This window comes from Zootoca vivipara, chromosome 4 (assembly GCF_963506605.1).
Source record: "Zootoca vivipara chromosome 4, rZooViv1.1, whole genome shotgun sequence".
NCBI lineage: Eukaryota > Metazoa > Chordata > Lepidosauria > Squamata > Lacertidae > Zootoca > Zootoca vivipara.
In genome coordinates, this window is record NC_083279.1 from 26,631,599 (window position 1) to 26,647,038 (window position 15,440).

A 15,440-nucleotide genomic window follows, 5' to 3' on the forward strand; every position below is an offset into this window, starting at 1 on the left:
GAGAATGCTCACCACTTCATACAAGTATCTTTTGAAAGGCCATGGCGAGGGGAGGGGGAGAGGAGGCAGAGTTAGAGCATACACACAAACGAACTTTAAGGTCTCTTAACACCTCCACAGATCTTGAGATGCTGGCAGGGACTCCAGGAAGAAGTGAAGGTCTGTAGATGCCTCCATATTCCAGGGTTCAACTCCCTCATCTCACATTCTAAACCGAAGCTCACAAAAGGCAGCATTTTAATTATATTATTTATTTAATTCCATTAATTAATAGTTTATCAAGAATGGCATGGAGCATATGAACAGCGAATGGCAACTTAAATGTCATCTTAGCCATGAACTCGCCAGCTACTGCTCTCTTGTTCCCCCTCTCCTCATCTGAAAGAAGGGGTGGCAATAAAAATGAGCCTAACAGGGTTGTAAGGACCAATAAGAGCCAGTGGCTCTTATTGAGAGCCAGTGTGGTGTAGTGGTTAAGAGCGGTAGACCCATAATCTGGTGAACCGGGTTCCCGTCTCCGCTCCTCCACATGCAGCTGCTGGGTGACCTTGGGCTAGTCACACTTCTCTGAAGTCTCTCAGCCCCACTCACCTCACAGAGTGTTTGTTGTGGGGGAGGAAGGGAAAGGAGAATGTTAGATGCTTTGAGACTCCTTCGGGTAGTGATAAAGCGGGATATCAAATCCAAACTCTTCTTCTTCTTCTTCTTCTTCTTCTTCTTCTTCTTCTTCTTCTTCTTCTTCTTCTTCTTCTTCTTCAATAAGAGGATGTACATTAAAGTGTGGTGAACATAAAAAGTTGCAAATATTATACGTTGCATAATACTTTTGAAGGGGTTTAATAACAAAATGGCAAATGCTGTGCTTGTGTTGTTCCATGCAGTAAAATCTGCATTGCATCCCTTTGGAAGTCTCTGGTTAATGGGTGTGGCTTTATTAACCAGGTTTAAAAATTATTTATAATATTTATTTTATTCAAACATTTATTATATTGTTTTAAAATATTTGCTTTAAGTTAATATATGGAGTTTACCAGCCCGCAAAGTCCACTATAATAATAATAATATTTATACCCTGTCCTCCCTGGCCAGGGCCAGGCTCAGGGCAGCTAACACCAAATATAAATTACAATAAAATGTAATGGGGGGGAGGAACAGTTAATTAAAATACGGCTTAGAATACAGCTTAAAATGCAGCCTCATTTTAGTAGTAGCCCAGTAGCTAGAGGAACACTAGCTTGACCATAAGAAAAATACTGGCTCAGGGACAAAATGAACTGCTCCCTGAATCACAAAATGGAATAACCTGCATAAAAAGGTAAAAGGACCCCTGACCATTAGGTCCAGTTGCAGACGACTCTGGGGTTGCGGAGCTCATCTCGCTTTACTGGCCGAGGGAGCCAGCGTACAGCTTTCGGGTCATGTGGCCAGCATGACTAAGCCGCTTCTGGCGAACCATAGCAGCGCACAGAAATGCCGTTTACCTTCCCGCTGGAGTGGTACCTATTTATCTACTTGTACTTTGACGTGCTTTTGAACCGCTAGGCGGACAGGAGCTGGGACCGAACAACGGGAGCTCACCCCGTCGCGTGGATTTGAACCGCTGACCTTATGATCGGCAAGCCCTAGGCTCAGTGGTTTAACCCACAGCGCCACCCACGTCCCTGATAACCTGCATTGTCAACTACAAATTTAAATTTACATCCGACTAGAGATGCTAGAACAAAATTCTAAAAGGTTTGCAGCAGTGCTGCACAAACAGCCGGTTAAATCAATTAATCTCATATTTTATAGGTGAGGAACACAGAGTATAAGTGAGAAGAAATTAGCACAAGGCTATATTTTAATTTTCATTTTCATTTTTCCTTGCTTTTCTAGCTGCACTAGAAGGTTCTGGAGAACCTCAGTATCTTGCAGTCCTACTTCATGTCAAGCATAAGATCTAGATCCTTCCTAACCTACCTTCTGCCATCCCTTTCATAGGAAGCTGAAAGTATAACTTTAGATACCTATGTAGAAAATAAAATTTTATTTTTGCCTTGGAATTTGTAAATTTCAGGACAACGTACATCCTCACACTTTTATTCTTACTCCTTTATATTGTAGCCTTTTTATTGGCATTGTATACTATGTTATTTCACCTTACTTGTTTTAAAACAAGCAGTTAAAAAGCTAAGTATAATTTATTCATCCTGGATAGGGGAATGCAAAGTGAAGAGAATTCGGGTGTCCTAACCTTCTTCCCAGGAAGCAATCATAGGCTGGTACAAAGCACATCCGTTGCCCCTGGGAGGCTGAAAGGGTCAAAATAAGATCTCTTGTTTATCTGCCCTATTCTCTTGCTGTGCAATAGAAGCCTGACAATTTTTTTCCCTTACTTGCTTCTACTGCAGCTGGACTCAGTTTCATGCCCTGACCACTCAAGCACAGCTATTCCCTTAAGATGACTCTTTTAAAAAAAAAAAGAACACACAAAGTCTCATGAAGGGAAAAGCAGTTAAAACTAGGCCGTTGACTATTTTAGTAACTCTGCTACTGCTAAAAAGCAAAAGCAAAAAATATGCAGAGAAGAACAATCAGATTGCGCTGTCTTGTACAGTACACAACTACTGAAAATGTATTACCAGCTGGCTCATACATATGTGCAATAGGGCAGGGGGTCTGGCAAACTAGTTGCCTGCAGAAACAGCTAGCTGCCCTGGGCAAAGAGCGAATTGCAAGGTTGCTAGAGAAGGGTTATTAAAACCACCAACTGCTGCCAAAGCCAGCAGCCGAGGAGACACACATGATAAATGATACAGGAAATTCAGTAATCCTGCTTGACACATGAGAGAATATCTTCTGTTTATAATATACAAACAAAACTCTCGAGTGTGATATAAGGTAGTGTGATATAAGGTAGCTAGAACAAATCAGAAACTGTATTAAAATAACTTCTGAAATTGCCGGGGACGTGTACAGATTTGAAATCCACCCAAACGCATGGGCTTTTCCATTCATTGTTATTTGAGATCGAGTCCATCTTGAAGTGGTAGCTGTGGAAAGCCTGCGTGTGAAACCCACAGGAAGTGGCGAGAAGAAAAAGCCCATCTGAAAAAGAGCTGAAGGGTTATTCAGCTGCATCCAATGACAGCTGTTGCTGCAATAAATTAGTCTGTTTTGAAAGGTGCCACAGGGACTCCTTAGCTATGTGTAGATTTCAGGAAGATTACTCCCAAGTATGCATAAGATCATAATTCTACTCTCTGCTGCAAGAGACCAAACATGGCTGTTCTCTTAGATCAGGGGTCGGCAACCTAAGGCCCACGGGCCGGTAGCGGCCCACGAGGTTTGTCTAACCGGCCATGGTGACCCCTGTCGCCCCCCCCCCCGGTTGATGGCGCCTGTGCGCATGTGCACGGTCACTCCTCCGACCCAGATGTGCATCAGAAATAGCATGTGCGCACGCGTGTGGGACGGAGAAGCGCTCGTGCGCACACACTCCAGCCCATCCACGGACGGAGCGTCGACTGGCCCATCCTCGGATAAGGTTGCCGACCACCTCTGTCTTAGAAGCTTTCAAAGTTAGAAGCTTTTCAAAGTTCTTTCGATGAAGAAGCCAGAAGAAAGGAGAACTTAACTGAGAGAACTTTTACACAGTCTGCTCACATGTAGAATACACACTGCAATATTGGAATTTCAATTGTATTAAGGAAATAATTCTAGTAGAAACAAAACAAAGCCAAGAAAATTATATTAACAATCCAACTCAATTAAAACTTTCACACGGATATTTTGTCATGACCTCAGGTGCATCGGCATCGTTAAACACTTGTTTTGCAAAATAATTTATAGACTCCGAAAAGTCGCTGTAAAAGCTATTTAACAGAACCTCTACCTGCATTCAAATTTTTTAAAAGTATAAAATGACACTGAAATTTCCATTTGCATTTCCCCTTTAAGATGTACTGCACATCATATACTAGATTTGCTTGCTCTGTTTTTCTCTGCCTGCGCATATAACAAATATATTTATACATTAGTTTTAACCAATATAAGGTATTTTGAGATGCAGGCCACTTTCTTTAGCGTAAGAGAAACACTCACTTTCTGTACTATTTCATAAGACCCGCACAATACATTGCAAAATCAAAATACAACGCTTCGCAAAATTTCAGATTCTGAAATGGGTGCCACTTACCGAAGATTCGCTGTCTCTGACAAGGAAGTCCCCTTCCGCTCCCCGTTCATTTAGAGCACATTCTGCCTGATGTCGAGTAACATTCCCATAATACCATTCTCTTCCTGCAAACCGTCCCGTAGTAGCGGGCCCCGTGTAGCTTATCGGAGGTGGGTGGGAACTGTTACTTGTAGGGCCATCGCTTAAGATTACTACATAGTTTTTCGGAACGAGGCCAATTTGCCCTCGGGAATTTTTACATTTCCACCATTCCGGATCATTCTCAGGTTTCTCTATGACTTCCATGGTTTCGCCTTTCTCGAAGTTGAGCTCTTCTTCCGTGACAGAACTGAACGGGTACAATGTCTGAACAACGTGAAGTACTTTCATGGCCTGGCCATTGCTCATGGAGGCTCCCTTCCTCAAGCTGAGAAAACTCGGCGAATCGGCAGTCGCTTCCTCGACTTCTTCTACCACGTAGTTTGAAGGAAACCATCCAATTTGTCCGTTGTAACTCCCTCTCCACCAGCCATCGCTGCACTTTTCCATAACAATGACTCGGGATCCTTTCACGAGAGATAGTTCATCTTCCCTTTCTGCTACATAGGCAAACTTAACATATGCAGGGATGTTCAGATCATAAATCCGATCGGTGTTGCTACCGTTAGATGGGTATTCTGCATCGGTACTAGGGGTCGGTGAGGCGTCTCTGGCACTTGTCTTCCGCTTTGTTTTCCCCAAACCTGTTAAAAAAAAAGTTAAGAAATTTCTAAAAAGCATTAAACAAAACATGGTTTGTAGATCTAATACAGAACTTGAAAACGCTAGGGCTGGATCTAGGCCAGGGGCCAGCAACCTAAGGCCCATAGGCTGGAAGCGGCCCGTGGAGGTCATCTGACTGGCCCATGAGCCGCCACTGAGTTGCCCACTGGCATGCTGCGCTAAACCATCTGCACAGACACTGAAAATCGCAGGAGTGCACGCTCATGCGTGCGCGCGATCCAGCCCACAGAGGGATCTCCGTGGGACTGATCCGGCCCAGGCAAGATAAACATTGCTGACCCCTGATCTAGGCACATCAAAGAAGTGCTTTATTTAAACATGTTGCAAACTTTGCATGAGAAATTGGGTTGGCAAAAACAGAACTCCACAGCGCCCTCTGGTGTCACCGTGTTAGAATGCATAAATAAGGCACATAAAGCTTTTTTTTCTTTGCCAATGTAGTCGAGTCCTAGATGTGTCAACAAAATAATGAAGACATAGAAGAATTGTTCTATGATGCCAGAAAACTGCCAGAGGGGGGAAAGAACCCTGTAACTTTTTAAGAAGCTTCTTTTCATCTCAGAAGGGTAGCTACTAAATGAAGCTTTGATGTGCCCTTTCAGTGCATTTCTTTCCAAAGTCACTAGAGAATTAATACACACAGAACTGTTGGCAGCATAGAAAAGGAAATTACTATTTTTATAACCAGCTAGTATTGCATTGTGGGAATAACAACTCTTTAAAAATGCAACCAACCGATTTTCAATCCATTTTAGTTGCAGAGAAAGAAGTTGAAACAAGGTACCAAAATGTAAAGTTGGTTGTCTAAAGGTTCTACATGGCTCCCATTAACATTCAAATCGATTCTACTGCAATTTCATAGAATTAAAACCATTTAAACCAAGAAATGGTGTAATCATGCACAATGCATATACAAAACTATTTGTGCACATTTTATTGGTAAATTTTGACACTAAGATATGTACATGACCTACATTGTGACATGCAGTGAATTCGTGCAACTTGCTAATGTGCAACAAAACTGAGATCTCAATTGCAGAGTACAGCAGAATAGCAATCACTAGGTATGGTTCTGGGTAAGAGTCAACACAGGATATTCAATGTCACAGCATTTCAGATTTTAGAGGTACTGTGCACCTAATAATCTCCTATTTTGCTTTTAGTTGTGTCTGATCTGCAGTAGCCAAAGGAGCTCACAATTACTTAAAATAAATCCCAGAGGAGTGCAATATTTTGAAGCACAACACTTTCAAAACCTGCAACAGAATATAAAGGTATTTATTAAACAGCTAGCAGCAGTATAAGGAATAATACAACCTTCACCAGCTAAAACAATAATATTAAATTCAAATGTTACTGTGATAAAGAGTTAACACAGGAACTATTCTTTAATGCTCCGTGCACACACACACACACACACACACACACACACACACACACACACACACACAATTTTGCTTGTAAACCTCTGAAGGTAGTGAATTTCATTATGGAATTTCAATTAGGTTGCAGGCTCAGTTTATCTGGGACAAGTAGAATCCAAGCGCTGTTTGGGATTTCAACTGTGGAAAAACAAGGACAACACATAGAAAAAAACCACCCAGCCATAATCTTACACATATATTTGGACTAAAACTAGAGTGAGAAAGAATCCGACTCCCCCCCCCCCAGCTTTCAGTGTGATACAGGATCTAATTAAAGTGCTTTGGTTAACATAAAGGAAATAATTCTGATATGAGCAGCCAAAAACACAAGGTGGAAAATACAGAACAAAAATAAGGTAAAAAAAACCCAACCTGCAGTATTTTAAAAATAAATCCTATTCTAAACAGTTGTCTCTCGCACATGCCATTTTGGGCTGACTACATCACCGCTTAATTACACACCGAATAGTTCAAGTTAAATGCCTGTCTAGGGGTAGCTGAACACCTGATGCATTCTGGCAGATTATTCACCTAAAAGGCATAAACAAAAAATCTGCTGTACAAAAACCTAAGTTGAAATTGCAGCAGGAGGAAAGGGGTGGGTGGGTGGGAATGACACACAAGTATGCTTGTCAAATTAATCTACGGAACGTCAAGTGTCACATTAACTAAATGAGGAAAATGTCAGTGATTCCTCCCGATACGTTCCACAGCTAACTCCCTTTCCCATCTTTCTGCGTGCTTATCTAAAGAACTGTAACTAAAGACTTCCCTCTAGCCTAAAAGTCAGTGGCCATGCAAGTTGGCAAAGTGACAGCAAAGAAACCCAAGCTATTGTGGCGTGTGATACAATTGCAGGAAAACAGTACAGTACTTCAGTCTGCAGTAGAAGTTGGCCACGGTCTGATCTATGATGAAAACTTCTCGCCTGCCACTGATCAATGTCTTGTGTATCAACATACAGAGCACTATTAAAAGGAACCAGAGATGGTAACTGGAAAGATATTGCTATCAAGAGAATGGGTAGTAATTGGACAAAGTACATATCTCAGGTTAATGACCTCATTATCTCCGCATTCAATGGCAGTGACTAAGCCATTTTCCACTTGAATGTACACTTCTAGCAATTAAGATTTCCAAATATTTATAACAAGTCCCTTCTAACAACAGTGAGAGTGCAATTAACACCAGGCACCAGCCCTAAACCAACAACAAAAACCCATGAACAATTTCCCACAAAACAAGGCACTTGATACGTTCCAGTAACTAACAATTCAACAGTGAAATCATGCTTGAATTGAAGATTGCAACCTACCTTCTATTAAATGCCTCGATACCTGCAAACATTTGACCACTGTGAGGACTACTTTTTAAACTTTTCGATATGGAAGAGAAGGAAGGAAACTCGCTGCTTGTAAAGATTTATGCAATACTAGCAGAGCAAGAGTTAAGAACCAGAGGCTTAGCATACTGCAAGGACCATGGTGGGATTCTGGTCAGCACTGATGGGACCAAATACTGTCATGGAAGGGAATGCAGCCCATGACCATGTCTGTTTCTGTATTACAAATAAAAGGTGGTCAACGTTTAACAGGAGTGGGAGCAGATGCATTCAATAAGAATTCATGAAGGCTTATAACAAATTACGTTTCTTAGTACTGAATCTTCTTACAAATTGAGTTTCAAATACATTCCAATATTGGTTCAGAATCTGGCATTCAGGAGTCATAGTATCTGGCTATCAGCCACTTGTAACCAGGTGAAGATGCCCAGGTGCCATGATGTGCCTGACATATCCACCATCTGGAGGTGCGTGCCTGGGGATCCTTGGATCTTGACTGTTTTTACACACTAGCAAGACAGCCTTTAGAATTCTGTCCATGGTATTTTATCTGCCCAATCAGAACGGATTTCAGGAACCAAAAGGTTGTACTGAAAAATACAACTTCTGAGCCGTCTGGTCCCCAAATGGCAGCTAGACATTCCGTTTTGGTGACCGTAATCCTGGTTTAAAGAGCCATTTGGCACCTGGCTTATATATCAGAGTTTTAACACTGGTTGAGTCAGTGTCTCCTGCTCAAGTCCCCCCTCCAAAACAAACAAACAAGCAAACCCATCTCAGCAGCACTGACTTAGCTGGCAACATTCAGCGCTATGAAGAAATCTGTACTTTTCATTCGATATATTTTGGCAGCAGATAAAGATACCTGTTTCTGCAGACTTGTGCCATTTTCTAATTATAGTTTGCAACACTCGATTTGCAACGAAAGCAGGTTCATACCAAGCCTTCACATGTTTTTGCACATTCACAGGCTCTGCTGATTAGTTACTTCATTTCAGCATTTTAAACTCTTAGTATTCTCTGGATGAAAGAACAGAAATGCTGAAAGCAGTGGCTCTTCTGTTAGCCTACGCTCCCCGCTATTTTATCTGTTATGTATAGGAGAGAGGCTGGCCAGCTGTTTTATTATGCAGCTATAGTTTTGGGTCATTCAAGTCGCTACTGTCAGTTAATTGCAAAAGTTGTTTGCCAAATATGATGATTAGGAATAGACTTTCCCCAAATGCAATTCAATACGTAAAATTCCAACAAGAAACGGTTGAAAGGAAATCAGTAAAAGGTACTTTATACTTGGGCATCCAGCAACAAAACTGGATCAAGGAACACCCCAATTTGCAAACCTGGTTCATGAGAAGAAGTGCACAGTCATCAGAAACAGATGGAATACCATCTCTCTGAATCTGTGAACTGTTTACCCACAGAAACTCCACGTTGTTAGACCTGCGTTTCCCATTACTGACCATCATCCGGCTTTTTTTTTTTTCTACAAAGTCTTCCAGCACTTCACCTAATTCAGATGTCAGCCAAATCCCCACATATCTGAAAGTACAAATGACAAGCTGAGGGTACAAACAGGGAGTGAAGCAAAAAAAAAAATCACTTCTGGAAACAGCCCTGCAAGTAAGAATGGAACAACTATATCACCATGCCCCAAACGTGCAAATCACAGAGCCAATTCAGAAACTTATAATCACTAGATGGTAAGGTATCAAAAGCCACAGCTGGACCACACTCCCCCATCCCTTTTCCCAGCATTGTCCAGCCATTAGGGGAAGGGGTGGGGAACTGTTTTAAGGCAGAAAGCTGTTGGGGGGGGCACACATTTCGATACAGTGTGAACGCTGAGGGTTACGCCTTTTCGGGTTGCATTCTGCGCCAAACCCGGAAGTACCAGAACGGGTTACTTCCGGGTTTTGTTGCTCGCACATGTGCAAAAACGCAAAATGACATCATGCGCAGAAGCGCCGAATCATGTCCCGTGCGTTCGCAGACGTGGCGCTGCAGGTCGCGAACGCGTCTCGCGCACGGATCATGTCCGCAACCCGAGGTATGACTGTAATTGGCAAGGCTGGCTCCAAACACGAAATGCTATTTTCCACAGAAACAAAGCCCTATATTTAATTCCTAGTAACGCCACTCAAGTTTCCCCTTCCCTTTTCTCCACAGATTTCTTTTAAAACTAAGTTTGGGTGATGGGGTCCCCCCCCCAGATGGAGACCCTCTCTCAATCCCAACTAGACTAAAGACAAATATAAACTCCATATTCCACGAAGAAGTGTGTAACATGCAGTTGAACTGCAAGCCCTGCTTTACAAATGCTCAAAGCCTCCAACTCTGCAAATGCAATTGTATCCAGAAAAAAGTGAATGCTTGCAGCTGAAAAGTGCATGAATGGTTTTTGCATATTTTGCATATCTCTTGCTGAGGTATTTCCCATCTTTGGGGTAGCAAATAGTGATTCTACTACTCAGGAGCATAATTCCTCCCTCCCCTCAGGAAAAAATATATGGGCCAGTTGGCTCACACAGCGTTTGCGGCAAAACATCAAGTACTTAATGGAACAGTTGTGAAATTGGCAGTTTCTGTTTTGCTCCCTTGTTAGACACACATTATAAACCAGTCACTTATGCAGGTCACTTACTTGCAACACTAAGTCTACAGTCCTATCCACCCTTACCACTGAACACAAGGTATACTTCTGAGTAAACAATGGACACAATTATGCTCTAAGTTTCCTGAAGATGTGGACAGAAGTTACTGGACGGAACACCTTTTCTATGCCACTTGGAAAAGTAAATGTTACTGCTATTTGGATGACAATAGAAATGGTCATAATTTGAACAATAGGAAGCAGAACACATCACCTATTGTGTCCTATTTATAAAGGTTGATATCAGGAGTCGTATTTTTGCCTCTGGTTAATGCTTTTACAGGGGGAAGTAGGGAATGACGCAAAGGGCATTTAATCCCTTTAAAGGCACAAGATGCCAATGGAATAGGTAAGTACGGACAATTGTTATCCTTAAAAAAAAACACAACTTCAGTGACATCTTGAACTCTGCAGGGAGCGAAGAGCAAATACTACACAGACAGGATCAGGCTAAATTCTCCAGAGTTTGTTTTGTCCCATGGAACCTAATTGAAACAGGCTGCAACTGACAGGACGCTTCTTTTGAAGGGGGAAAGGAAGCAAAATTGCTCCCACTAAGGAACTGGGATTACCAAGAAGAGGTACTCCGCATGTGGTAGCAAATCGTGTTTATCATGCCCAAAATAAAGTCTGGGCTCCACAGACAGAGAAGCCAGATGGCCCAATATTTCTCTGCTCCAGAAGAAAATTTCTCTCTCTTCTCCCCCTGAAATAGACGTTATCTTCCAGCAACCACTCCTTCATTCTATACTCTCCCCACGACTGAAGGCATTTTGCTAGCTTTGTTAAAATAATAATAATCGGGAACAATTGTCCTAGGCTTGCTTGAATTATTTGGCTTACTTTATTATACTATTTTAAACAAACAAAAATTAAAATGGAGAGAGAACTTCTTGTGTGTGAGGGAGAACAGTTGCAATAGCCAGACCGCTATTCTGAGCTTAGATGCGGAAAGAGAGAATTAGCTTATGTAACCTCAGTCAGGGAAAAGTCATAAAGTCGCTTAGAAATTCTTCAAAAGCTGTTTGCATATGGTACTCAGTATTTGACCGTTTATCATGCTACACTCCATAAATAGAATTGTGTGTTTTATATCAGGCAACCATAACTTCCAAAAATGTCATCATTAACTACCATACAGAGAGGTCGAGAGACTGGCATGCTTCATCACCTCCTTTATTATTTTCTGCAGGGGTTTTTACCGCATCTGGTTGCAGGGGACAGAGGGACACACACAAAAGAAGCAAAAGCTGGAACAGGCAGGAGAAGTCCCAGATTTAACATGTTGCTATTTCTGTAAACCAGGCTGATTTAATGTCATATCACAATTTCGTTGATTTAAAAGCATATTCTCACCTCATCTTCCATCGTTCACATAGCAGGTACAAAATTTAATGTTGGCCCCCTAAGTCTAGAGCAGATGGTGTTTGGGGATAAAGTTTGCTGTTGGATGATAGACAGATGGATGGATAGGTAACAAACTTTATAATTAAATATCCTTAAGGCTATTATTGGGACGCAGGTGGCGCTGTGGGTTAAACCACAGAGCCTAGGGCTTGCCGATCGGAAGGTTGGTGGTTCGAATCCCCATAACGGGGTGAGCTCCCGTTGTTCGGTCCCTGCTCCTGCCAACCTAGCAGTTCGAAAGCACGTCACAGTGCAAGTAGATAAATAGGTACCACTACAGCGGGAAGGTAAACAGCATTTCCATGTGCTGCTCTGGTTCGCCAGAAGCAGCTTAGTCATGTTGGCCACATGACCTGGAAGCTGTACGCTGGCTTCCTCGGTCAATAATGCGAGATGAGCACCGCAACCCCAGTCGGACACGACTGGACCTAATGGTCAGGGGTCCCTTTACCTTTAAGACTATTATTGACTATGATGGCTGTCACTGGTTTACAGATATTACATTAGCCATTTTGATTTAACAAACCTGAAAACAATTTGTATAAAGCTATGTGGATTAGGGCGGTTCATAAAAAACCTTTTTTTTAAAAAAAAGCCTGCACCAAAGGTCTTATCTTACCACACTAGGGATTATATAGCTACTGTATATCTGAAATTTCATGCATATCAGTTAATATCTTGACCCTCCTCCACAAAAATGGCTGTTTTCCTATGTCGTGAAGGCTGAAATTTCAATTCAGTGGAGCAGGGTCAAGATAGTGTCGATACAAAGGCCTGAATAACTTTTGTGTGCTTTTAGAGCAAGATTATTCTTTTTCCTCCCTTTACTTATGACTTTACTGATTTTTTATTGTTGGCTATCCAACAAAACCCCACACATATTTCCAGTTTTAGAGTGACAGAATCATGCTATTTCCAAGTACGTAACTAATTTCTTAATATTTCAATAATTTAAAATTTGAAGTTATTGCAAATCCAGTTTTACATTTTTTTAAAAAAAAATTAAATCATTTTTGGTGCAGAAAGTGAAAGACAACCTGCCACACTTCGCTCCTACCTTAGAAGCAGCTTGATGTACGTTAACACAAAACTTTTTTTGGCGAGTTGACTGTCAAATAAAAACTACTCATTTCAAACCTTGTTGGGAATTTCCCCCTTTCCCCCATTTGCTTCTATTCTTGGTTCCCAGGGAGAAATATGGCAATGTAAAGATCACTATGAAATGAGGGAGTCTGAGGGAGTGGGATTGTGTAGGTGCTGAAATGAGTCTTGTGCATAGCCAAGTGTCATGTATTCTCATTGGCTGATAGATCTGTTATGGTGATGGAGTGCAACTACCGTCTTTCCCCTTTTTTAAGACACCGTCTTATAACTTTTTTTCCTCAAAAAAACACAGGGTGGCTTACTTTCGGTGGGATGTCTTATTTTTTTTATTACCGGTACAGTTTTTACAGCTCAGGGCGCTGGCTCAGGGCGCTGCTCGGTTCTCTTGAGTGCTCGGCGCTGCAGCAGCCACTGGTTCCGGGTGGCAGGGCAGCAGGCATCCTAGGCCGGGCCAGGCAGAGGCCGCTGGCTCAGGCGCTCCGCCTGCCGCTGCAGGGCGCTCCAAGCTCCTTGGCCAAGCCAGGCAAGGAAGAAGCAGTGAGCCCAGCGGTGGCGACAAGCACAGAAGCGGCAGGGCGGCGATGGACGAGAAGGCGGAGCGCGGGGATGCAGCCAGCAAGGCGGGAGCGCGATCAGCTGTTAAGCGGAGCTCTTGGAGCGCCACTTCAGAGCTGATCGCGCTCCTGCAGTGCCAGCTGCATGGAGTGACTCTGTGAGTGGAGGTGCCTGTGGGGGTTGGTTTCCGCGGAGCGGAAGTATGGCTTATTTTGGGGGTATGTCTTATATTTCTCAAATGCTTAAAAACCCTGCCATGGCTTACTTTCTGACTACGTATTAAAAAAGGGGAAACAGGGTAGTAGAGCAATCATGGCTTCAGCAAGGCACTCCAAAATGTGACTCTGCCTCTGTAGCAAGGCAGCTCTCTTGGAGATGCATCACCCCAAAGCAGCATCTGACTGCCTCGTAGCTATGTCCATCTGTTCGCCAAACACTTGTATTGACATGTCTCATGCACCAGGCTGAAACTTGTCCGTCCTGAAATCTGTGCTCAGCTTCACATTTGTCCAGCTCATAAAAAGAGCTCTGACCACCCTATTTCCTGTGTCTGCAGCAACATTTGCTAACTTCTTTGTGATCTGTACACAATCACAGTCTTCTTCCTGTTTCTCAACCTTGCTGTCCTCTGTGCATTGGTTAATGGCACCTCTTCTAGCACTAGCTCATGTTGCTGTGTGTGATTCTTGCCTTATATGTGTGGGGGGGGGAAGGGTGAGAAGGGAATTGTTAGAACACTCTTTCTCATGAGTTGGATGCGAAGTTATGCTGGGAGAGTAAAGCGCAATGTTCAGTTGGGCTTAGGGGGGGATAGGAGCACACTGGCAGTGGGTGTGTTGCCTCTTTGCTTGAAGTGGAGCCGGCAGGACCAGACGTTTCCTGAACAGCGGCATCAGCTATAACTACCATTTCTTTCCTCTTCTCGTGGCCCGAGAGCCAATTTGTAGGGCAGGCCTTAGTGAGTCACATGTTCCTGGGGCAGCTGGAGCCTGGTCTGGATGTAGTCACGGTACTGATCTGGGTCTATTCCACCGATGCTGGTCAGAGACACCGATACCAAAAACCACATTATATAGAGGATCACCCTAGGTTCCACTCCCAAGCAGTAGCGTCTTAAGCTTGTCTCGCGCCCTGGTGCAGGGATCCCTCGGGCGCCCCCCCACTCTTTTAAAAAAAAAACACCACCGGGGACCGGCCCGCCATTGCCTCTACGCTGTGTTTCATTGGTAGAGCTGCTGCCATGTGGCGTCACCTCTACCAATGAAACGCAGAGCCGGGGGGAGGGATGACCCCAGCACTGCAGAGCGGAACAGGGTCCTCGTGCCCCTGCTCCGCTTGTTTACCTCTCTGCCCCGAGCGGCGCGGCTGGCGGGCGTCCAGGAGGAGGGAAAGGGAGGCCGCCGCGCAGCTCCCCCACTTGCTGGGGCGCCCCTCAGCGCCCCGGCGCCACTAGGGCCAATGGGCGAGCCGCCCCTGCTCCCAAGTGCTTGTGAGTGGCGACCTTCTTCCAAACATTCATTTTCTTCCCACAGTGGGTGGCACTGCAGTGGCAACTCCGCGGGCACATCTCCTTGTTGAGCCAGGCAGAAAGGATATATCTAGGAGAGACCAATGTGGCTAATCCCTCTGAGAGGTCCATGAACACGGAGTACTCTTCAGATGACCAGAATTCTGCTCTTACTCTCTAGGATGCCATCTGTTGAGAGCCATGGCACATCTGCTGGTTCCTTTTTGGCCAGGGAGATGATATTATATCTCCCTGGGAAACACAGGCCTGCGAGCACTCCAACTGGAGAACAGCCTTTAACCAAGGTGTCATCGGTTTTGAAGAGGCTTGGACTCAGGGCAAAAGGGAGAAACGTGCTAAGAGGAAGGCACATCTGGCAAATCAACTCCCACCCGGAAATCTACATCCCCACTGTGGAAGGGCATGTGGATCCAGAATTGGTCTCCACAGTTACTTACAGACTCACTGTTAAAACCGTGTTTATGGAAGACAATCTTACTCGGCTACAAGTG

At 43.6% G+C, this 15,440-nt stretch overlaps 1 protein-coding gene across 1 annotated transcript in view; it reads right to left on the minus strand.

The window, feature by feature from the left end:
• The window catches only part of NCK2 (NCK adaptor protein 2), a 78,509-nt gene that overhangs the window by 11,441 nt on the left and 51,628 nt on the right, over positions 1-15,440 (minus strand). Inside the window, exon 4 of the mRNA XM_035114805.2 lies at positions 4,178-4,899. Within this exon, the coding sequence (XP_034970696.1) occupies positions 4,178-4,899 (722 nt within the window). The remainder of the gene's footprint in view (positions 1-4,177; positions 4,900-15,440) is intronic.